The 24,956-nt window shown below is 36.4% G+C and overlaps 1 protein-coding gene across 3 annotated transcripts in view; it reads left to right on the top strand.

The window, feature by feature from the left end:
- Positions 1-24,436, top strand: part of LOC106664068 (otopetrin-2-like) — a 35,492-nt gene extending 11,056 nt beyond the window's left edge. For 2 of the 3 annotated variants that reach the window (XM_014389448.2, XM_024226022.1), the window contains exons 2-11: positions 4,187-4,234; positions 20,202-20,334; positions 20,399-20,513; positions 20,583-20,826; positions 20,884-21,038; positions 21,112-21,355; positions 21,889-22,045; positions 22,105-22,762; positions 22,829-23,065; positions 23,120-24,436. In XM_014389448.2, the coding sequence (XP_014244934.1) occupies positions 20,312-20,334; positions 20,399-20,513; positions 20,583-20,826; positions 20,884-21,038; positions 21,112-21,355; positions 21,889-22,045; positions 22,105-22,762; positions 22,829-23,062 (1,830 nt within the window). In that variant the 5' untranslated portion in view covers positions 4,187-4,234; positions 20,202-20,311 and the 3' untranslated portion in view covers positions 23,063-23,065; positions 23,120-24,436. The remainder of the gene's footprint in view (positions 1-4,186; positions 4,235-20,201; positions 20,335-20,398; positions 20,514-20,582; positions 20,827-20,883; positions 21,039-21,111; positions 21,356-21,888; positions 22,046-22,104; positions 22,763-22,828; positions 23,066-23,119) is intronic. The other variant, XM_024226021.1, reaches the window with a different exon arrangement.
- The last annotated feature ends 520 nt before the right edge of the window (positions 24,437-24,956 follow it).

Below are 24,956 nucleotides of genomic sequence, written 5' to 3'. Positions count from 1 at the left end.
TGACGCGAAAACACCTCAAAAACATTTTCATATGAAAAGCTGACACGATGGCTGACTTGCCTAACGTAACATAAACTAACCAACCCGGCCCTAACCCTAATTCTAACCTGTTCTTTCTCTCTTAGCTGTCTAACACTAACTATAAACTAACTTCACCTAACCTATCTATTATACTAACTCTAATCTAATTTTACCTAACCCCTCTCTAACACTAACTCTAAACTAGAGTCTCCAAACTAGTCCCTAACGACTAACGAATAATCTGGATCTCGGTATGGTGAAGTGAATGAAAAACCAATTCAATTGTTATATGCCAAGCTTTCGACATATTTTAAGGTCATAATCGGGACAGAATAATCTTAGAGATGTCCCCATATTGACATAATCAAGCTTTTCATGAAAAGTTTCAATTTTTATTTTGAACATAGCTCAGTCCCAACACTGCCGAGGACTGTGAATTGGACTGTGCCTTCAAAAACATTTCCATATTAAAAGCTGACTCGACTGATTTACCTAACCTAACATAAACTAACCTAAGCCATCCCTAACCCTAACTTAGCCTCACCTAATCTGCCTCTAACACTAACTCTAATCTAACTAAACTATGCGCACCTCCGCATCGTAATGCAAAAATAATCACGCAAATTGGCGTACGAAGTATAAAAGCATAGCCATATTAATCGCTGTCTCGATGTCTAATCGAGTTGATCGTTGTACCAAGATTTTACGTTATGGGTCAAAATTGTACATAATTTTTTTTTCTCGGGGTAATCCTAATCTGCATATTTCGACCGTATTGGAAGGATTTTCAGAACATAGGTATGATAAGTCAGTGAGACAAAGCGTGAACCGGAGAACCAATTTCGACAACTCCCCCCCCCCTCCAGAAACCCTTTTAATTTTAGAAGACAAAAGTTTTGCTTGAACTTGAAACAAATTATGTTTATCCACCCTAAGCCGGATATTCTAGACTTTTAAAGTTGCGGGATAAGTGGCGTTTGAAGCGTTAATTACGATTGGTAGGTGACGTATAAATGGCGCGACGTCAGGGATATAAGCAGGGAGTTATGACGCTCACTTTTTTGCAATACCACGTGCATGAGCGTTGACTTTTCACAGCGTGCTTTTATTCCGGTTACCCAAAAAATGAGAGTCATGCTAAACAGCCAGAAAATATTACAAATTGTCTTTCTAGGCTATCTACGGATTAAAAAAAGGTTCGCGCCTCGCATCACCGGCTAGATGGGAAAGTGTTGATATTTTTCATGCAAATCTTCACTTCTTTCCCCTGGTCCTTTAATGAGCTGTCTATCCCAGACAAAAGTGAATACTGACTGTGAATCTTCACCACTGTAATTAACTCTGAGAAATGGAATGTAAAAGGAACGATAGACAGTTGAGGACGGTTCTCTTTTGTAGGAAATTGTTGGAATAAGGGTGAATATCATGGATCGTAATCTATCAAACAGATCCTTGAATATTAGGATGAAATTAATTTTGATTTATTTACTAATCCTATTTAGTTAATCCAGTATGTTTATGTGAGAAATGAGGACTTTCCCCTCGTCAAAGATTAAATTCAAGTAGCAAATGGCTTATCCATAATTATGAGAAGATAAATTGTGAAGTGACATGTCCTCATTCTGACTAATTCTATTGATTGGCCTATATTTCGAATATCTCATTTGAATTCGCATCCAACTGCATTCAGCGAAAGCGTTCCGTTAAAAATGGAAATCATCGGACCCAGATCTGCCTCGGTATTTCGTAAGCAACCTGCAAGTCATCGCTGTTATAAAGATGTACAAAAACCACAATCTCAGAAAAATAGGACACGGCTATAATCATAAACAACTGAAAGTAAGAATATTCCAGCGGATTGAATTGACTTTTGTGTTAGTTTGTCATAAACGTAAGCACGCTTCTATTTTCATTTTCTCCTTATTTTCGGTCTACTCTATTCTCCTGGCGGATCTAATACTTTATTTCTTTTTTGGCCCTACAAAAAACCATCGGTAATCTATTTAGGCCAGATCCTCCCAAGGATTTTGATTAACGAAACTGATTCTGATAACATGAAACTTGATCAAACTGCACAGGTATGCTTCGTTGTATATTTTCTCCATCAGTAGTTTGTATGGTTTTGGAAGTTAATGACCTTTTTTATAAGATGCCATGTTTCTTTCTCTGTCTTTTGCTTACTAGTTTATTTATTGTGTCTGTTGTGGTTCTTTTCTATTATTTTTTTCATTGTTTGTACCTCTTGTGTTTGTACTTCTCAGAGAAAGTAGTACTGCTTTCAACTTATATCGGGTATTTGACTGCTGTCAATTTGTGTCTTTGTAAGTGGGTTGAATCGTCTTGTATTTATTCGTGGTAGTTAAATTTGTCTATATTACTAAAACGTTCATGGTGGTAGGTTAGGTTAGGTAGGATTAGGTTAGGGACGTTGTGCAAGATGTGTTGTGTTTCTAAATTTCCGTCATTTTTCCTAAATGACCTTATATGTTCTTAGTGTCCGTCTTTTTTAACATGAATTTTTGTCATAAAAGTTGAGAGGAATGTGCTAGCGTTTTTCACGTATTAAGACTTTGTATTTTTGATTTTATGATAAGTGATTCTTACAATTTTTAAACAATTTGAGTTGTTGATGTATGTATTCATGGATTATTTTCCTGTTCAATGTGATTTATTGTATATTTCTAGGTTTTCAACTATGTTTTCTCTTTTATGTGCATTTCATGCAATTATTTCTCTTACTGACACCCCTATATATTTTTCTAAATATGCCATTTTTGTCTAGTGTATTGTGCCTATTTTGTACCATGAGTTTTCAAATTGTGTTTCTTGTCTTTAGTATACTTTTATAAGTACTACATAATCTTTAGGTTGTTTGTTTCTATTTTTTTAATGGATATGTTTTTGAGCTGGATGCCTAATTACCATTTTCGCGTTAGTTGGAATTAAGTATTGGTTAGGATTAGTGACAAATTAAGTTAGGTAAAATTAACGTAAGAGAGAGAGGTTACGTTATGGTTAAAGACGGTTAGGTTACGTTAGTTAGGGTTAGGGACATGGTGTAAGACATGTTGTTTATTTCGAAATGACGTCGTTCTCCATATATGACCTCATTATGCTTTTTTGTATGACCTCCTTAAAAGAAGGATGAAGTCAACTGAATTGAACTCAGAAACTAGGAAAAGTACAATAAAGCCAAAAGGCTGCAGTGCTTTAAAAATACCAAACTCCTGCTTCCTAGTATAATTTTCATTATTATTATTATCATCATCATCATCATCATCATCATCATCATCATCATCATCATCATCATCATCGTCAGTGCAATGTTACTTGTTCCCGAGTTCATTATATAGGAATACCAAGATATGGAACGGTTTATGTTGGCTTATGTTGGGGTAAGGGGTACGTTACGTTAGGAAGGTTAAGGTTAGGAATGTCGGATAAGGTTAGGTTACGTTAGGTTAGGAATGGTTAGGGCTATGGACGAGTTATATGATTTAGGTTTAAAGAAGGAGAGTTCGGTTAAGTTAATAATGCCTTTGGTGCTGCAGGGTAGACCCTTTTCGACGAAATCTTTAGCCTGTCCCTGCCCTGGGGTATTGTTCCAATTTGAAATTTTACAGAACGGTTCTGTGGCTCTTGTATGGTTGGGGATCCCTACTTGGCTAGTATATCGTCCTCTTTGTTACCCTTCGGTCCTGTGATTCCTGGCACCCTCACAAGTTACAATATGTTCTCTATTCCTACTTCTCCCAGTTCCAGGGTTATTGACGAGTTACGTTAGGTAGGGTAATCTTATATCCGTTGGTTATGGTTTATAAGATTACATCCCATAAGTCAGCAATCTCGTGGATTAAGAGCTTACTAAGGAATTTCAAACTTAAATTATGGCCGTCAAACGATGCACTCTTGAGTGACCTCCCAAGATTAGGTACGGTCAGGGTTATGGTCGGGTAAAATTAGGTTAGGCATCTCTCTCAACAAGCTGACATTTAACAGATGAAAAAAAGACATTGTATAAATTGCAAGACTAACCTAGTGTCCAAGGATTTGTATAATTGTATTTTGTACTTGAATGCCCGAAGGATTAAAAAAATGCAAAATTTTATCGATAACAACTATGGCAGAACGTCAATTGACGACTTGTTTGTAATTTGTGTTGCAGAATCCAAAGGACCGGGGGAAGTATTTGAAAGTTTGAGGCATGTGACAGGTGAGCGAGAAAGTTTTTTCCTACATTACTATTTTATTTTAGAACTAGACAAATTGGTTGAGCTTTGATAGGACGCGTTTCGGCATTGTTTACACACTACAAGAATTTAAAAACAGCAGTTCTCCATTTTCTTCTTTTTTTTCCAACATAACACAAAAAAAACTAAGTTTTCTAAATAGTAAATTTTTTCCCTAATGCTCGTTTTAAATTATAGTTTTATTGATGTGGGACGCCAGGATTAAAGGACCGATCAACTGCCCTTTTTAATAATCGCCAGATGTGTTAGATGACAGTACTTTTCTCCGTGCTAATATTGTCCTATTAATTTCCATACTTCTTCCCTTCTGATTTCAAATCTGAGTACCTTAAGTAAATATCGTGCTTCCCTTTTCCACGAATTTCTTTTCAATTTTCTTTACCTCATTTGTTTTTGGTCCTGTTGGTTAAGTCCATGTCTTTAAGGCGCAGCTTTCCATATAGGTTCATTTAATTTTTTATACCATTGCTAGGCTGCACGGAAAAAACACTAAATCATGGATAAATAACCTAACTCCTCCCCGAATCCGATTCCCTGCCTAACCTAACGTAACCTATCTACTAAACTCCCCGTTAACGCAAAATCGAAGAGGCGAAAATGGTCACGCAAAAAAAATTGTGTCCAAATCAAAAATTTCTGTTAAAAAGACATAAGGTCATTTAGGAAAAATGACGGAAATTCAGAATACACAACAATACATCTTACACAACGTCCTTAACCTAATCCTAACTAACCTAACCTACCACCATGAACGTTTTAATAATATAGACAAGTTTAACTACCACGAATAAATTCAAGACGATTCAACGCACCCACAAAGACACAAATTGACAGCAGTCAAATACCCGATATAAGTTGAAAGCAGTACTATTTTCTATGAGAAGTACAAACACAAGGTACAAACAATGAAAAAAGTGATACAAAACAACGACAACAGACACAATAAATAAACTAGTAAGCAAAAGACAGAGAAAGAAACATGGCATCTTATAAAAAAGGTCATTAAATAGACGACACTTACACGGGGAAAGAGGCGTACAAAGAAACTAATCTAGTTAACAAATTAGCCATAAAAGTGTACTAAAGACAACAAACACATTATGTATAAAACTCGTATGCGTTCTACCCTTGAATTTTCTACTGCTGTTACAAAATCAACACTTTTCTTCTCAATCTGAATTTGTAGATAAAGTTCAAAATAAATTTATTAGGATCCTTCATTTTCGATTTTCTTTCCTTTCTTCCTCAAAACTGACACATTTTTTCTTTATAATCTTCCAGCACTAGCTGACAAAAGGTGTGTTTTTTATTTAGTATTCCTTTACAATAAAATTAATGGGCGACTAAATTGTACTGACTTCATTGCGTGATGACTTTCAATGTTCCAATACATGTAACTAGGCATATTTATGTTTAGTGTACACTTTTGTAAACAAATTACATATTTTATTCACCAATAATAAGAGAATGAAATAATATATGTCCAAATATTGATTTTTCATCGAAATTTTAATGCATTAAATTAATTATTTAAATATAAATTAAAGGAAATAATTCTATAGATTGTTTTGAAATAAATATAGTTGTTTTACAGAAAAATTAGTTAATCTATTATATAAAATATAATATTATGTTTAGTTTTCTAATTGACCTAATTACTTCTTACAATTGATTATTCTTTTTATGTAAGGTCTTGGTTGAAATGAAAAAGTTAAGTGTCATGAGCGGGGTTCGAACGCACGACCTTCGGCTCAATACGCCGCTGCTCTTACCACTTGACTTAAAACTATTACTAACGTGTATATAAATATAGTTTATTGTTTATTATTATTATTAATGCTTGTTGTTGTTTTTTTCTTGTTATTTTATCAATTTTGTTTATCTACTAGTTAAATTGTTTATAACCAATTCTTTGTAAAGGATTTTGATCCGTGTTTATATCACAATTGGAAAACTCATGGAACAAAATATGCACAATGCTCTAGACAAAAATGGTGTATGAAATAAACCAAAGAAAGAAAAACTGGACCTAGGTGAGAACTGAGAAATATACAAATAAATCACGTTTAAAACGAAAAACTCACGAATGCACACGTCGAAAACTACTATAAACTTTGTACAAATTTAAAAGGATAAGAATCGATTATCAGAATGATAGACTGCAATAAATAAAAATACGTAGATTTAATCCATGAAAAACGTCGACAGATGGACAACAACCGACACACTTTTTACCTTTCACGACCAAAAATCACACTCACCACTGATGACATCGGAAAGATGTAACACCCGACAAACAGAAAGCAGCCAGTATACACTAAAAATATTCGGAAACGACTAAACCACAGGTCATCGTCATGCAGACCTTAGGCCGAAATCTCACAATTTTCAATTGATTATTTTTTTCATTTTCTCCATACAAGAAAATTTTGCCCTTAATTTGTCTCATTGTTTGTACCGATAAATAATTGTTTATGCTATGTTTTAAATTGGGAATATGAATTAGAAGTAAACAAACTTAATCCTTAATCCAAAACAAGGATAAAGGATTTTTCAATGTTTACTTTTTATGGAATTTAAAATGTTTATTCAGTCTCATTGGAATTCTGAATCAATAGTTTAGTTTTCATTTTTGTTTTCTTAATTTCAATTTTTAAACTTAAAAATGCCACTTAGTGCTGAGGATGTTGCGCGTGGTGTGGCACGTTCCATCAGGATGCGGCTGTTACCATGGGAGATCCGTACGAAACCCTGCGAGACGCCGTTAGACGTTTTCGAAAAGTTGGTCCTACCATAGAAGGCCCGGTTCTGGACGCCCTAGGGTAACAACCACACGATGAGCGTTTTTTGACTTTCAGAATTTTGCGAAACCGACTCCTTACTGTTGTTCAAGCGATTCAGGCAGTTCGAAGTGTCCAAATTTCTGAACGCACTGCTCGAAGAAGATTAAATCAGTAGGGATAGAAAATGGCGTTTCAAGCTTTTTCATTCAAGGCTTTTCTAACAGGACCACATTTGACACATTGCACGACTCCCATTTGCTCGAGAACACAGCTATTGGTCTTTGGACGATTGGTCTGCTGTACTTTTTAGAGACTAGTGTAGATTTGATCTACGATCTCCAGATAGACGTGAAAAAGTGTGGAGAAGGCGAAATGGAAGGTACGAAGCCTGTATTTTTTCCCAGACCTTTTCAGCGTAGCTCAGTGATGGTGTGGGCAAGGATTTCAATGGAGATTCGCACAGAGTTGGTTGTTGTGCGTGTATGGTCTTTGACGGCCATTCGCTATGTGGATGAAATTTTGGAACATCATGCGTTGCCTATCCTCGATGAAATCAGCGACAATCCTGTTCTAATGCACGATAATGCCCAGCCACATATCGCACGCACCGTATAAACGTACTTTCAACATCATAACATCAGCGTTTTAGCCTGGCCAGACTTGGACCCCATCGAATGAATTTGAGATAACCCCAAAAAACGAATAAGAGTCCATCACCCCCGATACACTCCACGATTTTAAAAGGAATCTTCGTGAAGAATGGGCTAACCTCTAGCAAAGAGACATTTCCAGACTGTTAGAAAATAAGGCGAGGCGTCTTCGAAATGTAATTAAGGCAAAAGGAGGAAATACGCGATATTATCCTTAGCAATTTACATTTTTAGACGAAGACTCCATTATTACACTTTAAAAAGCATGTAACTTTGGTTAATATATGAAAATATATTCAAATCAAGTTATATTACAAGTGGGTGGAATTTATTGCCTGTCAGTGTATTTTAGATGATAGTTTGTCCTGAAAGATCTAGATTCAAGGCTTTTGTTTACATAAGTATCAGGTGAATAAGGTACGAATAAAGTGATATTCCGATAGTGAAAAATTGTGATTAGTCAACTTTTCTATCTCCTTCCAACTATAGTTGAATGATTTTGATCATTAATACGAAGCAGTCTTTGTTGAATAGATACCGGTAAAAAAAAGGGTGAAGCGACGTAATCGGAGATTTCCGTCATGGCAGATTGCTTGGGAAAGGACATTTCGGTTTGGCGCCTCTGGCAAAAGTGGAAAATGTTTTCATGTTTTAATGTTTAAAAACACGTGTTAAAGTGTTTTCACTCTCCTTCCACCTCGGCGGCTTCTTCTTCAGCTCCCCCTTTTCTATTCCAACTGACCGTCGGCCATTACTGAATTAATTAACGGACATAACTTAATTCACTTTCTGTGTTCAGAGCTCTTATTACGTCGCCGGCTTTATTTCGCTTTCCTGAACAACAGGGACAGCGAAATACACGCGGGATTTGTTCTACTCACAACTTTTGGAAACTTTGACCCCCTTCAGGCCACTCAACCCGTCACATCTTCGAAAGAACGCGTTTTCAGAAAGATTTTCACCTTTGAAAAAGACAAAAATACGCCGTGCCTACATGCATGTTCAATATTGGTTGACGTTTCCACCGGCCCGTCACGAAACTGTTCTTCATTATTCTCCCTCGAAACGGTTCCTTCCATTAAACACATTCCATATTTACTACACTCATGCCGGTCCCTTTGACACGTCGTTCATTCCTAACCGTGAACATTTTTGCCCGGAACGAGTTTATCCGAGGGTAGAAACCGAATCAAAAGAGACTATCTTATTTATTGAGCAGCGTGGTTAAGAGATACCTAACTGGACTCTCCTAACCTTACACCTACCTAATCTAAATTTACCGTCCCTAAACCTACCCAAACCTAACCTTCAATACATAAGATGACAGCTTACTAAAGAGTGCAACACTATTTAGCAGATTATCGGCTACAGGTATCGATAGTAAGCTCCAAATCCACAAGTTGGGCTATTTTTCGAAAATAATCTTATAAATCATAACTGGCGGATAATAAGTTCAAACGCGCCTACTTAACTTAAGTCGTCCATAATACTAACTAGCTCTTGCCCTAAAGAAACCCAACCTGACCCTTCCAACTTTAACCCAACCTTACCTAACCTTGGGAGATATAAGCTACAGATTACTCAAAAGCAACGCTATTTGGCGGATTATCGGCCACAGGGTGAAATTTCAAATTCCACAGTAAAGTCAAACACGCCATGGGGCTGCCGAATGAACTGGAAGAAGTTGGATAAGGGAACGTACTGTCTCTTGTCTGGGTCCCAGGTTACATAAGACCGAAGGGTAACGAAGAGGATGATATACTTGCAAGGCAGGAATAATCGACAAAACAAGCATCAAAACGCTTTTGTAAAATTTCACACTGGAAAACGCCCCAGGGCAAAGGCAGGCAAAAGGTGTCTCAAAAAGGGTCTAGCCTGCAGCGCCAAAGAACTTAACCAAACTCTCCTACTTTGAGCGTAGGACGTAACCTTACGTAACACGTCCATAACCCTAACCATTCCTAACCTACCTAACCTGACTCCCCTAACCTTATCCGTACCTAACGTAACTCGTCCCTGACCCTAACAATAGCTAACCTTGGGAGGTATAAGATAACAGATTTCGCAGCAGTCCAACGCTATTTGGCGAAATATCTGCCACAGGTATGTGGCCCAATATGGGAAAATAATGGGAATGGCAGAATATAGCCTTTATATACAATTATAGGCCACAGGTAAATTTTCAAATTCCACAATAAGCTCCCAAATCCACGATATGGCCGATTTTTGGAAATTAATCTTGTAAGCCATGACCGGCGTAGACCCTGGATCTATTCTGATAGTCAAGTGGTGCTAAAAGAATTGGCCCTTACCCAATCCTACTTAAGCCAACCTAAGCCATTCCTAACCCTAACCTTGGGAGGAGTCATTTAATAAAACCGGATCAAGATCTTTGCAGTGATGACGATGAAGATGGTATTGAGAAGGATCTCAGTAGCGGGGTTTGGTATTTCCAAAGCAATGTAACCTTTTGACTTTATTGTACTTTCCCTAGTTTCTTAGTTTAATACAATTAACTCGTCATTTATTTAAGAAGAAGACATTGGTGCAATTGTTTTCCTCGGATCTTATTCCTACAATAGGTTATGCCTCAATTAATCGATTGCTTGGCATTCGAACATGGGTGGCAGTTTCTTTCCCCCCTCACCTACAATTTGGGGGTCATCATTGTGTACACTCATGTTGGGTAAGAGTTTCCCCACATGTCCGGTATATAGTCCTATTATCATCGGTTGATTTTTCGCCATATTCAGCGTTAGGTCTGTCTGTTAACTTGTCATTCGAGTATTTCAATTAATATCTACCGCAAACCTTTATAAGGAATCTCACATGGTACTTCTTGCTTCGTTGGCGTGCAGAATATTAGTTGAAATGTGCTTTGTTTTCCTGTTGGATTTTTCCGATCTTCCGCCGTGCAGACTGATTATCCTTTTTGCTTTACGGGTCGATTCCTTGTTGCTTTCTCCAGCGCGTTTGCCGAATCATCGTGGAATGTAACAGAGCTGTTTTCCTCCAGTTTCTGATCCCGTGAACTTCCGCAAAGTTCTTATTGCTTACATATATATATTCTTTTCCTCGGGTCTTATTGCTACAGTAGGTTATGCCTCAATTAATCGATTAATCGATCGAACCCAAATTAAAAAGCGTTTAATAAATTCATTCAAAATTTCCTTAAGTTTTTTAAAAAATTTTATTGTTATTAATCTTTCCACCTTACCAATCCGTCAACCACGGTTTTCTCCTTTCCTTCATCAATTTCTTCATCTTTGAAAAAAGTAATTAAAAAAGCAATTATACCATTAAAAAGGATATTAAATGGAGTATGTTTTATGAAATTTGCTTGTCTCTAGGTTTGGAAATAGTAGTTTAGAATCACCGTAGTAGGTTTTTCAACATTAAACAAAAATATTTTTCATAGTTCTGGCAACTAAAACGCTTATTTTACAGACGTTTACAAGTTTATCATTGGTCACATCTTATTGGAAATTTAACGTTAAATTTTCAATGGTATCAACGGATTTGTCCAGAACCTCAGTTTTGGAGTTATTGTTTATTTGAAGCAAGGTCGTGAAATCTTAAAAAATCAGAAAAAAAACCTTCGAAACTGTTGAGAGTCGGACCATAGTTAATTAGACTTTTTGGTTCCATTATGAATGTAGGCTCTACTGGCAAAGTTTGAATCACGAATAGGCGAACACCCTGTATCTAATGCTTAAATTTAAAAAAAAAAAAAAAAAAAAATACTCTACTCTAAATGAGAAAATAGCCGTAGAAATTTGCAATGTGTTCACATTTTTCTGAAAGTGATGTACAGACGTTCATGTCTACTAAAAGAACTGGAACATGTTAAATAGGCCTCCAAGACGGAAAAGACGTCGTTATTGCCAACAGGTTTATTTAACGAGGGATTTCCACTGGGCTCGTGTCGATGGAGATCAAATTTCGTTCTCGAGAATGATAAACGAATAGAAAGTTGTGTCCACTCGTTTGATTCCGACCTCCGTTTAATAGCCTCGCTCTCACGGAGGATGAAAGCAAAATCCAAAAAGTCGAGGCCGTGCTGGAATCATACATCTCGTCCCGTTTATGCTTCTCCTAGAGAACATCTCTTTCGGCGCTCTCATTCGGACACGAGTTTCTGTTATTATGCGAACATCGAGATTCCTATTCCCATTGTCACTTGGCACATCCTTTTCACATATAACGCACAGTTACGTTTTGTCCGTTTGAAGATGTATGTATGCAAACGCCCTTTCTATTATCCTCCTTCCGTCTATTCGCCCAGGAGGCTTTTCAAACTATATTCTTTCTTTTACGAAATAAATTATAAAACCGCATGTTACCGGCCCAGAAAACCTTTCACACAGCATGAAATTCGCTCAAAAGCTAAGTCGAATAGGATCGTTCAACTCCTACATAGCCATCTCCTATCATAATTGTTTGTGTAATATGATTTATTTTTCCCCCTGACGCTTTGGCCAGCACTGCATCCGGAGGAGGGCTAGGAGGTATCGAGGACATCCTAGTTTAAAGCCAAATCCAAAAATAAAAAATAAAAATAAGTCTTATTTCAAGTAGCCCTGTAAAAAAAAACTGAATCAACCAACTTTTAAAGAAAAAAAATTGAATGCAGTCATTGTTCACCTATCTAAACAACTCATTTTGTACTCTCTTGAATATTTTAAAAGTTTTATACCTTAGAAAAATTTGAAACCTGCTATGCGCAAACATTCCGGCCATATTAGTAATATTTTCGTTTTAATTATCGATATAATCGCTATTTCAACAGCAATATATAAATTATTTCGCTACCTTTAAATGAATTCGGAATTGTTTTTTAATTTATTCCAATAAATTAGTTTTCCCAAACATCGTAAGGCCGAAATAATAAGTTCATCGTGAGAGCGCATGGGTTGGATTAAGGTTAGGTTTAGAGATGCGTTATGTTAGGTTAGTAATGGTTAGGTAAGGTTAAGTTATCCAATATCTGAGCAATTTCTTGGCAGCAATAAACTTTGCACCGGGTGTGCGCATTGGTTCGATTAGGGTTTGTATGGTTAGATTAAGTTGAGTACGGTTAAGGTACTAGTAGGGTTTCAGTTAGGGATGGATTATGTTAGGTTAGGAATGGTTTGGCTAAATCGGATTAAGGTTAGGGCCTGGTTAGGTAGGATTATGTTTAGCGTTAGAGATGGGGCGGGTTTGGTTACATATCTATTATAGTATATTAGATATATTATTATAGTATATTGGTTTTATTGTAAAGCTCCTTAAATTCTCTAAACCGAAACATGAGTTTTCTTATTCTATAGCTCGCAAAGGTTTTTGGCAAACGGTTTGTTGTTAGCTTGAACACTTTTCTACAAATTTTAGGTGCCACCTGTGTATGATGAAATATTTCATCTACACGAGTTCGTAACAAAATGTGAAATCTTGGCGATCTCTTGATAGAAAAATTTGAAGAGGGAGTCCGCATGGGCTAAATTAAGGTTAGGGTTAGGTTATATAAAGGATGGTCAGCGATGGTTAGGTAGGGTTTGGGTTAGATACGTAGAGACTGGTTAAGTAACAGGATTCCATTTCTTTATATTATTAAAGTGCGATGGTATTAAGTTTACTTGTATTGCAAAGCTCCTGAAATAATTTAAATCGAAAATGTAATATCTTATTATATAGCTCGCTAAGATTTTTGGCGAACAGTTTTTAAATTTTTTACAGACTAAAAAATGTTTTTGTTATTGTTCCAATTCATGAAAATTGACCATCGTCCACGCGTTCGCCACGAAATTTTATTAGAGGCGTGGTAGCGTGACGACGATGTAATGTAAACTGAACAATTGAAAGGAAATTGTTTAATTTGACCTTTCACAAATCTTTTAAAATTGTTTAACAGTTAAAATCTAACTCTTACTCTTTTATCAATTCTTTAATCCCTGGAGAAAGCTCATAAATTAGCGGGTTTTCGGATCTCCAGTTTGATCGACCTCGCCACTCTGTGTCACCCAGTCTCGCACTGGGTCTAAAAAACACATTAAACCTAGGCAAAGCGATATCCAGGCTTATCAAATGTAAAAGCCACTAGATTATAGCCTCGAACCTTTGAAAAAAAATTGTTGCCAAAGTATTAGAAGAATTAGTCCATTTTTAAAAATATATATGATCAATATTATTGTAATTGTATAATTAATGGCAAATTTTAAATCAAACAATTTTTTGTAACAATTTCCATCGAATTCGCGTTACCGGGGAATGCACACGCGTTAATTTCGCTTAGATTAGGGTAAGGGACTGGATAGGTTAAGTTATGTCGGGGGTTGGTGTTAGGAACAGGTTCAGGTTATATACACATCCACGATTCAATGTTTATAATATTAATTTCGATGTTATTGAACTTTTTTTATTGCAAAGCTCCAAAACTCCTTAAACCGAAACACGTGATATATTATTGTATAGGACTCTAAGATGTTGGCGAATGGTTTGTTGGTAGGGTAATTTGAACCGAGTGTGTATTGTTTCGATTACGGTTAGGGTAAGTGTTGTGTTAGGTTACATATCCATGATTCTGGGCAATTTATTGGCAGTAAGAAAAATTTGAACGGAAAAGTGGTCATAGGTTAGGGTTAGGTCATTACAGTTAGGGTTAGGATAAGTCATGGATGTTTAAGTTAGGTAGAGTTAGAATTACGATCTGTTATGTCAAGTTAGGAATGGTTTGCTTAGTTAGGCTTAGAGTAGGGACAAGTTAGGTTACATATCCATGATTCAATGTTTATATTAAAGTTCGATGTTATATTTTATTGCAAAGCTCCTGAAATTCTTAAAACCGAAACATGTGATATATTCTTGTATAGCTCGCTAAAATTTTTGGCTCTTTGGTAGGTTCCGACACTTTTAGGAGTCAATATCGGATCTACATCAGTTCCTAAATTGAATATGCAATTTGGTAATTTCTCGGTATTGAGAGGAATTGACGTATAACCGTAACCCTACCATAGCTAACCTAACTTTATCCTTACCCTGCAAAACCTAACCTAACACAATCCAATCTAACCAAAGGACCGAACGTCAAAAAGATCCCGACTTAATCCATCAAACGCACCGAAAAACAACACATGGCCCTCCACCCACACCATCCATGCCCCCGTAACTAAAACTTCATTCTACAAAAATCAATCAAACACTAAAAATGTCGAAATGTCGAAACGTGTCTGAACCAATAAAAATCAGTGAGGATAGGCCGACCAAGATGATAGGTAGCTATCAAACAATAGGTTATCACCCGCAGACCACAAGAGTAAATCTTACAATCCAACCGAACATCACCCAACCCATCGCGCACACTCCGTTAACGCGAAATCTGGTCAGCCCAAAGCCATACCCATGTTGAAAAATTATTCATGCTTAAAACTTTCTAATATTCCGTAAACCCCCGATTGCTAATCTTCGGACTGTCAAACCATCCTTTAACTGCATCTTGCAGTGGATAAAAGGTAATAAGTGTACACCAGGCACAAACGACTAGGGAACTAAACGTTTTGTACTACTGTGCAACCACTAGCGGTCTTTTTCCGGGCGGTTTAACACGTTTTCACTTTTCCGAATTAATCGTTTCTGCCGTGTAACTACGGTCGTCCGCATCTTTATGGTGAATGCCATTCCGGAAACTGACCGGCTTCACCGCGCGCCCGAATGCAAATCGCGCTTTATCTCCTAATTACAATGTAATTACTCCGGAAGGATTGAGATTTCTTATTTTAACCGAAGACTCGCGTGCTTCCCAGGAACTTTCGCGGCCGAGCATGACGATTTACCAACAGGAAAAAAAATTAAACTATCACCTTCACTGCTTGTTATTGTTGAAGAAGATCTCATTAGAATTGCATCAAATTAAATGGCATAACAATGGTCCTCATCTTTAAGGAGGAAATATATATTGAAACAGATCAGTTTGGAGATTGGATGTCGTCTGGTGAAACGGTTACCCCGATTGAACCCTATCGTCCTCCTCTCTATGTACCGAGAACATAGGCTTCTGTCTTTCCCTTGGTTTAAGGCACAGAAGACAAAAAGCTACTTCTGATTCAGAAGATTTAAGACGGCTCCACATTAGTGCCAAAGGTAACCTGAGGCAGATCGAATTTCGTATCGGCCATTGTAGCCATCAAGTTTCTTCATGTGCTGATCATCACGGGTCAGGCACATTCATCATACCATCAAACACTATCGTGTACAGCTGACAATGAACTTTTTGGTACAAACTCAAGCACTGATTGACCAAAGGTGTCTTTTGATGCGCCAAAGCACCAGCAAGCGGAATGAACCTATATCAAGTAGGTTAAAAGCCCAAAAAGAGGAAGACCAGTTTTACTTTTTTCTCCCAATTGCCACGACCGCGTCATTTTCCTTCAAAAAATGTAGAAAGACTTTTAAATCTCAAAACACGCAACTGTTTTTCTCGTAGTTTTTTGGATTTTAACAGCCTTTGACGAGTTTTTCAGCTCCGGGTCTGAAAAGACGACCAGATGGCACGCCACCTGTACTTGCCGTAATGTGTACTATGGTTTCCTATTCTTCTTAGTAGAACCTAACGTTGGCTAATTAAGATTTCCACCTCTGCTTCGACAATGATTCCTCTTCCCAAACAACTGCCAATGAAAATGGAGAACATGCAGCCCACCTGTATAAGCAGTAAGCAGTAGCTCAAAAAGCTTAAGTCTGACTCGTCGTCGAGTAGTCATGACTACGGAGCACTCAGCCAGCACAAACCACTCCACTCTCGAGTCACTAAAAGGCTATATTCTGCCATTCCCATTATTTTCATATATTGAGTCACATACATGTAGCCGATATTTCGCCAAATAGCGTTGCACTCTTGCGTAATCTGTAATCTTTACCTCCCAAGGTTAGGTATTGTTAGGGTTAGGGACGAGTTACGTTAGGTAGGGTAAAGGTTAGGAGAGTCAGGTTAGGTTAGGGTTATGGACGAGTTAAGTAGTTTTAAGTTTAAAAAAATTAGGTTAAGTTAAGGTTTCGGTGCTACAGGCAAGACCCTTTTGGACGAAACCTTTTGCCTGCCCCTGCCCTGGGGCGTTGTTCCAGTGTGAAAGTTTACGGAAGCGTTCTGGCTCTTGTGTTGTTGAGGATCCCTCCCTTGCTAGTATATCATCCTCTTCCTTACTCTTCGATGCTGTGTATCCTGGGACCCAGGCAAGAGACAATATGTTCTCATTTCCTACTTCTCCCAGTTCACTCAGGAAGCCCCATGCCGTGTTTGACTTTAACTTAGATGAGGCCTTTGAAAGCGCAACTTGACTGTCAGAATAGATCCATAGTCTACGCCTGTTACGGCTTATAAGATTATTTTCCAAAAACGGTTATCTCGTAGCTTTGGGAGCTTACTGTGGAAGTTAAAACTTTATCTGAGGCCGATAATCCGCCAAATAGCGTTGCACTCTTCAGTAATTTGCCATCTTACACCTACTAAGGGCCAGATAGAGATTTATGTTTCCTCTTGACACAATGTAAATAAAATTCAAATCCTCGGGTTATACAGTTCACTAATACAGAGAGTAAACCAAGATAAAAGTGTAGGTTTTCACATTTTAGAAAACTCCTGCTGATTTCGTGATCCTTGTGGATGCTAACAGCTGGATAGTTATTTTTTTAAACATCTTAGGAACTATCTATTTTACTAGCCTATTTAATTTCACATTTCTACTCCTCAATTTTAGTCCCTTTCACACTGATAACGCTTTTTTTCCCAACCTTCTACCATGTCTTTAATCAACGGCCATCTCGTAGATTTTAGGGCTTATTATGGAATTTGAAACTTCAACTGTGGCCGATAATTTGTCAAATAGCCTTGCACTCTGTAGTAATCTGTTATCTTTTACTGTCCAAGGTTTCGTATGGTTAGTTTTAGGGAGAGTAACGTGAGGTTGGGTTAGGTAGGATTAAGGTTAAACAGTCAGGTTAGTTTAGGGTTAGGAACTGCTTAGGCTAGTAATAGTTAGGGTTGTGGCAAGTTACGTTAGGCAGGCGTGTTTGACCTTATATCCACCAGTTATGTTTTATTTTCGAAAAATAGCCCATCTCGTCGATTTGGGAGCTCATTGTGAAATTTGAAAACTTCACCCTGTGCCGATAATCCCCCAAATAGAGGTGCACTCTTGAGTAATTTATCACCTTATATCATGGTCAGGTATGGTTACGTTAGGGACGGGTAAAGTTAGGTTCTCAGACCTAAAGGTTGAAGAACACCTATCGCCAAGAAAAGGTACAAGTCACGTTCCTGACCGTAAGAAACGTCCGGCGTCTAATGTGGAAAAAGATTTTCGTCTTCCAAAGTTACTTGTAGAAATGGCCCTGAAATTGTAACTTAAGCCTTAACAACGCCTGCTTGGTCACATCGCTTTCGTTTCATCGTGGACAACCTAACCAGCCAGTTTTGCAATAGGACGAAAGTAAAAGAACACACTGACCTTGCCCATATAATGAAAAGTGGAATTCGACCGTGAAAGAAATGGTGAAAGTCTATTGATTATTCAACGCTTCTTTCAACCTCGCGTTCGTCTTTTACCCTCTTATCTAACCCGATCAAAGATAAGCAATAAATTAAATGGATTAATTTTACATCCAAATTGTGGTACCACTCGTTTCCTTTTTGGTTTTTCTTTATATAATTGCTGTAAATATTCTTATGAAAGTTTCTACATCAATAATCAGGACTGTTTGTAAACAAATAATTCTTCAGATTTCAAGAAATCTCACAAGGATTTTTCTATCAAATAAATAACAACCCGATATAAAGATTTTTTTACATGATTTTCTTGAAATTCTTTCATAAATTGACAACAATCTATCCTACGGAGAATAATTTTGACGGTAAAGATGGCGAAATAGCGCGAGGATGATTATGTCTTGATTAATTTTTGAAAGTTTATGATCTTCCCTCGGCAAATTGGACAGCCTATTTTATTTTTATTGTTATGGTCAGAAATCTTTCTTTTACACCTTTTGTGGATTACTACTGCTTAACTTTACATTGACATAGGACAACCACCTTCGTCGCTTACGCCAGTTGTAAATTTTATCAGGAGCGTTGTTATTTGGGAGAAAAGAAAAAGAAAATGGGTTCGGAGTTGTTTAAAAGTTGGTGAACAGTCACACAAGAGAGAACAGTCAACTGCCGAATTGCCATTATGTTTACTGACATGAATCAGACAATCATAACGGGCGACTTTGTAGCCTATATTTTAATGTGTTTGTTTTGCTGCTGTTTAAAAAATAGAAAGATAAAATAGTACTTACTTTCATTTTAATGGTCTAGTAATATTTTTTTTATGTAGATGTATTTGCGTTAACGAGGAGTGCGGAAGCGTGGGTTACATTAGGTTAGGGTAAAGTACGAGTTAAGTGAGATAGGGTTTAAGAAAATTAGGTTAAATTAAGGATGGTTAGGGTTAGAGACGAGTTAAGTTAGGTGTGGTTAAGAGAGTTAGGTTAGGCTAGGGTTAGGGATGTTAAGTAGGGTTACGGATGGATTATATGTAATTAGTTTGGTAGGTTTAGGGTTAGAAACGTGTTTTTACTTTGAACTCAGCCGGTTTTATTGGGTTTGTACATTATACTCAATATGTCAACTGAGGATATAAATTTTTAAAAACAAAGTAACTAGCTTTCATCAACTGAAATGAAAGTATGCTGGGACAAATTGTGACAAGCCATAACAACAGGTATCCAAAATAAATAAAACCAAGTAAATGAAAAGAAAATTACACTCCTGTTTCTTTTGTAATAAAGAACATGGATTAACGAAAATAAAATTTAAATTTGATTTCTCTTTTTTCTTCTCAAATAAATAATAGACAAAAAATGAAACCATTAACAGAATGAATGGAAATGTTATTTCCAAATGATAGGAACAACCCAGTCACAGGATCTGCCATCGTCCATACACATTATCAATCATCTGAGATGGGGACAGCCCCCATTACCCATTACTACATTTAATCCTGACAAAGTCAACTCTACTGCACATTATATTGACCCTAGGGTTAGTTGGGAGAGTTAGGTTAAGTTAAGGATGGTTATGGATGGTAGGGTTAGGGTTTTTCCATAACAGTAACCCTGCTATAAAGGAGTTTATTTCACATCTGGCCCCTAAAATTGTCTTAAGATATAGATAATCCATCAATAGCATTGCACTCTTGAGTAATCTGTCATCTTATACCTCCCAAGGTTAGGTATTGGTAGAGTTAGGGGGTAAGTTTAGGTTAGGTAGGGTTAGAGTTAGGCATGAGTAATGTTACACATTGCTGATTCAATGTTTTCTATGAAGTGTAAAATATACTAGTACTAGTATATGCTACTAGTACAAAAAAATATGCTAGTCCAAAACTTGATTTATATTTGCTGTCATGAATGGTTGATTTGCCCTTAATGCCTTCGTATTGTCTATGTGTCTTAATCATTTAAACAAATACAATTTGTTTCAGTTTACAATGAACACGATGAAAGAGATAGCCTGAATACGCCCTCAAGTTGGACTCCGAGCAACCCTGTAGGCCCTACGAAGTTTACGTTGAATCACACCCATACATCAGATATGTTGGAGCAGACGGAAAATTTGTGAGCATCACTCATTTTTACAATAATACAAATTTATTTTTTAATTGTATTTTCTTTTTTTAAGTTGTTACTTGTGGGTTGTACTCAGTTCAATTTATGGGAAGCTTTTAGTTGTACTTATGATAGCTTTTAGTTTAGTCGAAGTAATGGACAATTCAGTCAAGCTCCTTTCACTACAGGTTTGTCATTTGGTTTTAGTCTAATTCCTTCTAATTTACAGTTTATTATCATTTATATTATTTTTTTAGGGGATATACTTGATGTACTTGTATGTCGGAAGCATTGCTGTAATTATTTCAATTTACATCTGGGTCCTTGTCGATAGCTGTTCCACATTCAATGGCGAAGTGGATGAATCGATAACTACGAGTGTCATGGGAGATGCTGAGATGGGCAGACTCACTCTCTCAAGGTTTGGGTCCCTTAAAAGAGCTCATATTAGTAAAGACGCAACATCAGCGACAAGTTTTTACTTGAGAATCGGTGCTCTAGGTAGTAATTTTTAAAATATTTTTGTCAATTGATTTTATTTAATTAATTTTTTTTTAGCTTTTGGACTTGGTACTTTAGTGTTCAATGGACTTGAAATGGCAATGCACTCAATGATGGAAGGGCCTTGTTTGAATGACGTTGTTTTTGTTCATCCTGTCCTTCATGGGCTATTCACCTTCTTACAAATGCATTTCTTATTCGTCAATTCACAGGTAAGGACTATAATATTTTAAAAAAGTAATTGAACTGGATTTTATAATTTATACAGTTTTGTTTTGTCTTCAGGTATTGGTAGAAAAATTTGGCCTGGTTGCCCGATTCGGCTTCATGCATTTAGCCGCGACCAATTTGGCATTGTGGATGAGGTTAGTCATCTGGGAAAGTGGAATCGAGTGGACTTATTTTGTACACCTGGCTCAAGCAGGGACTTTTTCTCATTCGTCTCATATTATACCGACCCCTCTGCAGTTAAAGGGCTTCCCAAAATCATTCACCAGTCATGCAAGAAGAGAAAGGGCTACAGCTTTTTGTAAGGACACAATTTAAACATGGAATGTTTTTAGCACTAGTTAACACTACAAATCCTCATAATTATGATTTACAGTGCACAGAAATTGAGATTTCAACATGTGGTCTGGAGGGTGATGTGTAATTTGGTCGTTACTGATAATTTCAGTCAGCCTAACCTCACTGTGTTGGTCTGTCAGATTCTTCACCAAAACTTCTGACCAAGACCCAACACTGAAGATGGCGAATTTCAGTAACAACTAAATTACAAATTACCTTATCGTCACTTTTATATTTGATGTGAACCATGATGTAAAATCAATGCAAACATTTTCATCGACTCTTCATTCAGGGCTATGAAATAAAGTATGGTCTAATTCCTTCCCTTATTCCTTTATATGATGTCAATTAAGTACTTGATTAACTCATTAATCATACAAATACAATTATTTTAAATTTTATTTTGCCCTTTTATGCAGACCACAACTAAAGGTCCAATGAAGTAGTCATAAATCATAAATCCCTTCCTGCAGCAATGTTTTGTTTTTGTTTCAGTTCATAATACTTCTTGGGAAAGAGATTATTATCAGCCAATATCTGAAGATCATATATCTCAAGTTGTAGCCCTTCATAATTGCCTAAACACCAACACACTCGGACAATTATGGACATCGTCGATGCCTTTCTTATACCCTTTTATTGTGCAGTTCAGGTAAAAAGGAAAAAAAAAAAAAACTTACATCAAAATTCATAAATTTTTCTTTGCATTAGTTTAATTGCTGCTGGTGTCACATATGTTATGGGGCAAAATGTCGGAAGGGACAGAATATCTCATATGAAAACGCATTCCAAAAAATGCACCACAAATAATAATATAATGATGAATGGGAAATTGTGCCAAACGAGCTGCATTCATGACGCTCATCACTATCGAACCTCGCAGATTGATTGTACAGGAGCGAGTAAAGGTTTATTTTTAGGCCTGCTTTGCCTTGTTGCATCGATAGTTGTTATTATTATATTCCTTGTCGTCAAAGAGGATGAGGGATTTCCTGCAGAAACACTTTTTTGGATAACATCTGGCACATTGGGTATTATACTTTTCCTCAGCGTGGTTGTTACTGTACCTGGTCTTGTGCAAATTCGTAAACTGGCACATACTGGAAAGTCTCCAATGCTTCTCGATGGTCTTCTTACCGCAGTCAGTTTAGGAGGTGTTCAACTATATTCCATTTTTGGGATTGTGGTTGGAGCTAGCAGCATATATGTGGCACCACCACATAGCATCGAGCAGAGACAGCACATAATGCTTCTCACTCTCAGCACTTTACAGCTCGTGCAGTCAGTGGCTCAAAGCACGCTTATAGAAGAGGGACTTCGAAGAGGCGCAATAACCCGATACCAGCTTCTGACAACTCCTGCTCGCCAGGTATCCAGCACAAGTAGTAAAATATTCTCTCAGAAATTTATTTAGAAATGTCTTTAATGGTTTCAGGTGATTACATTTCTCCTATGTAGTAACATGGCACTTTGGGCTCTCGATTCTTTTGTGACACAAAGCTGGCTGAGTCAGGAGCTACAGTTGAAATTTATGGGAGTCCTTGCATGGGGCGTGATTTCAAGAATCGCTTTGCCTTTGCTTGTTTTTTATCGATTTCACTCCAGCGTCCTTTTGTTAGAAATTTGGCAACATACATATAGCAAGAAACGAATAGATGGCTCAAGCTGAAAGGTGATGAAAAATTATTCATTTAAATATTTTTATTACAGAAAACATCTTTTACAGAATCAGACAATGTTTATGAAGGAAAGTTTCATTCACCTCTCGATGTGCTTTAATTGTGTAAATAATAAATTATGGACTAGTGCCAATTTTACTTATATCAGTAGTATTATTATAGTGATCATTAGACCATATATTTCAATGAGTAGTAAATCTAACGATATTTTTGGTCCATTACTGTGAATTGTTACGGAATATTTTAATTAAGAGATTTAAACTTGAACAATGTGCCAAATAAGTGTACTTGAATTCACACTTAACAACAAAACGGCGTTTAAATCGTATCATCAGAATTTACGCTGTTAAATAACCTATTAGTGTATTATTTATTAAGAAATTTACTGTTTAAATTACAACTATTTTCCTGTTAGAAGTAGAAAATGTCACCAAAATTGAATTGTTCATTCGTAATTATCGGTTTAAACATTGTAACATGATTTTTTCAAAACTGTTAATATTAAAGTGCTTCAACACCAACATCACTTTAAACGTATGTACTTAAACTTACTTCCAATGGTTTTTCTTTTACTTAAGGTGTCTCTTCTGTTTTTTTATTACATTGTAATTTTAAATATATAAGTTGTTTTCCTTAAACATATGTTAAACCAAAACCTAACCTAACCTACACATCTTATACCCAATCCCTAACCCAACCTTACCTAACTCATATCAAACCCTTACCCAACCTAACTTTTCTAACCTTAACCTTACCTAACCCAACATAAAAACATATTCGTGATAAAAAAAGACAGATATAAAACATAAGTTTATGTAGCAAAAATGACGGAAAATCAAAATGTACACTTCTTATACCACGTCCCTAACTCTTACCCTACCTAACCTAACCCATCTCTAACCCTATCCTAACCTAACTGTTCTAACCCTAACTTGTCCCAACCCTAACACTAACCCTACCCAACCCACGAGCACTCATCGGTATCAGGATATCGATGAAACAAAATTTGTGTATCCAGCCCAAAAAACATGAAATGATTACTACCTTACAGTAAGAGACTTGTTATGTTTTTGTACTTAGCCATGTATTAAATCCAACTGTAGTAAGTTTAAGACAAAAATCTATCAACAAATTCAATTAAAAGATAAATTACAATTGTAAAGTAGTATGAACAAACAACTAATGTAGTAGATTTTACGTAATTGTATTAATTCAACAGTTTGTTTGTTATACTGTTTTCCATTTTGCTTTTTTCATGCTTTGTGTGATCAACATTTCAGTGTTGATAAACCCTAGTATTATTAATATAACACTAAGAATAATGAATTACTCTTTACTATTTGTATCTTTTGTAATTATGATAGTGTACAAAGGAAAAGAAATAAAGTGATAAATGTAAAAGTTTGTGCAATTTTTTGTTATACGAGTATAAACTTGAAGCCCAAGATTACAGTTTGACTGGAAGAGAGTGCTCAATGAATACCTACTTACTTGTGGTATGTACCAAGGATGGCTAGAAGATTTTTAACAAAATAATAATGAGAGGGAAGTTGATGTTAGAACATTGATACTTTAAATCCCCTGGGCTGATACAAACACTGCTGTTGCAAACCTTTATTGAAAATAAATAAATAATTCTTGGTTTCTTTTTTTTAGTAGTTCCTATTCATACAAGAACAAATTAAAGAACTCTTAGTACTCTTGTAGTTTTTCTCTTTATTATAATGAATGCATTTCAGTCTAATTCCAATATCCAGTTTTCAACTAGAAAATTGAGTTAGTATTAGAAATCCCCCTGACATTAATATCTTTCTTTTATTCTACAGACATTTTTTTTTAAAACTAAATTACTAATTTCAAACACATAAAATTAAGATATTGTCT

The sequence above is a fragment of the Cimex lectularius genome, unplaced genomic scaffold (genome assembly GCF_000648675.2).
Source record: "Cimex lectularius strain Harlan isolate CLEC.00 unplaced genomic scaffold, Clec_2.1 scaffold82, whole genome shotgun sequence".
NCBI classification, from domain to species: Eukaryota; Metazoa; Arthropoda; class Insecta; order Hemiptera; family Cimicidae; genus Cimex; species Cimex lectularius.
The sequence above is the reverse complement of the archived record's forward strand: the minus strand, read 5'-3'. Positions and strand labels throughout refer to the sequence as shown.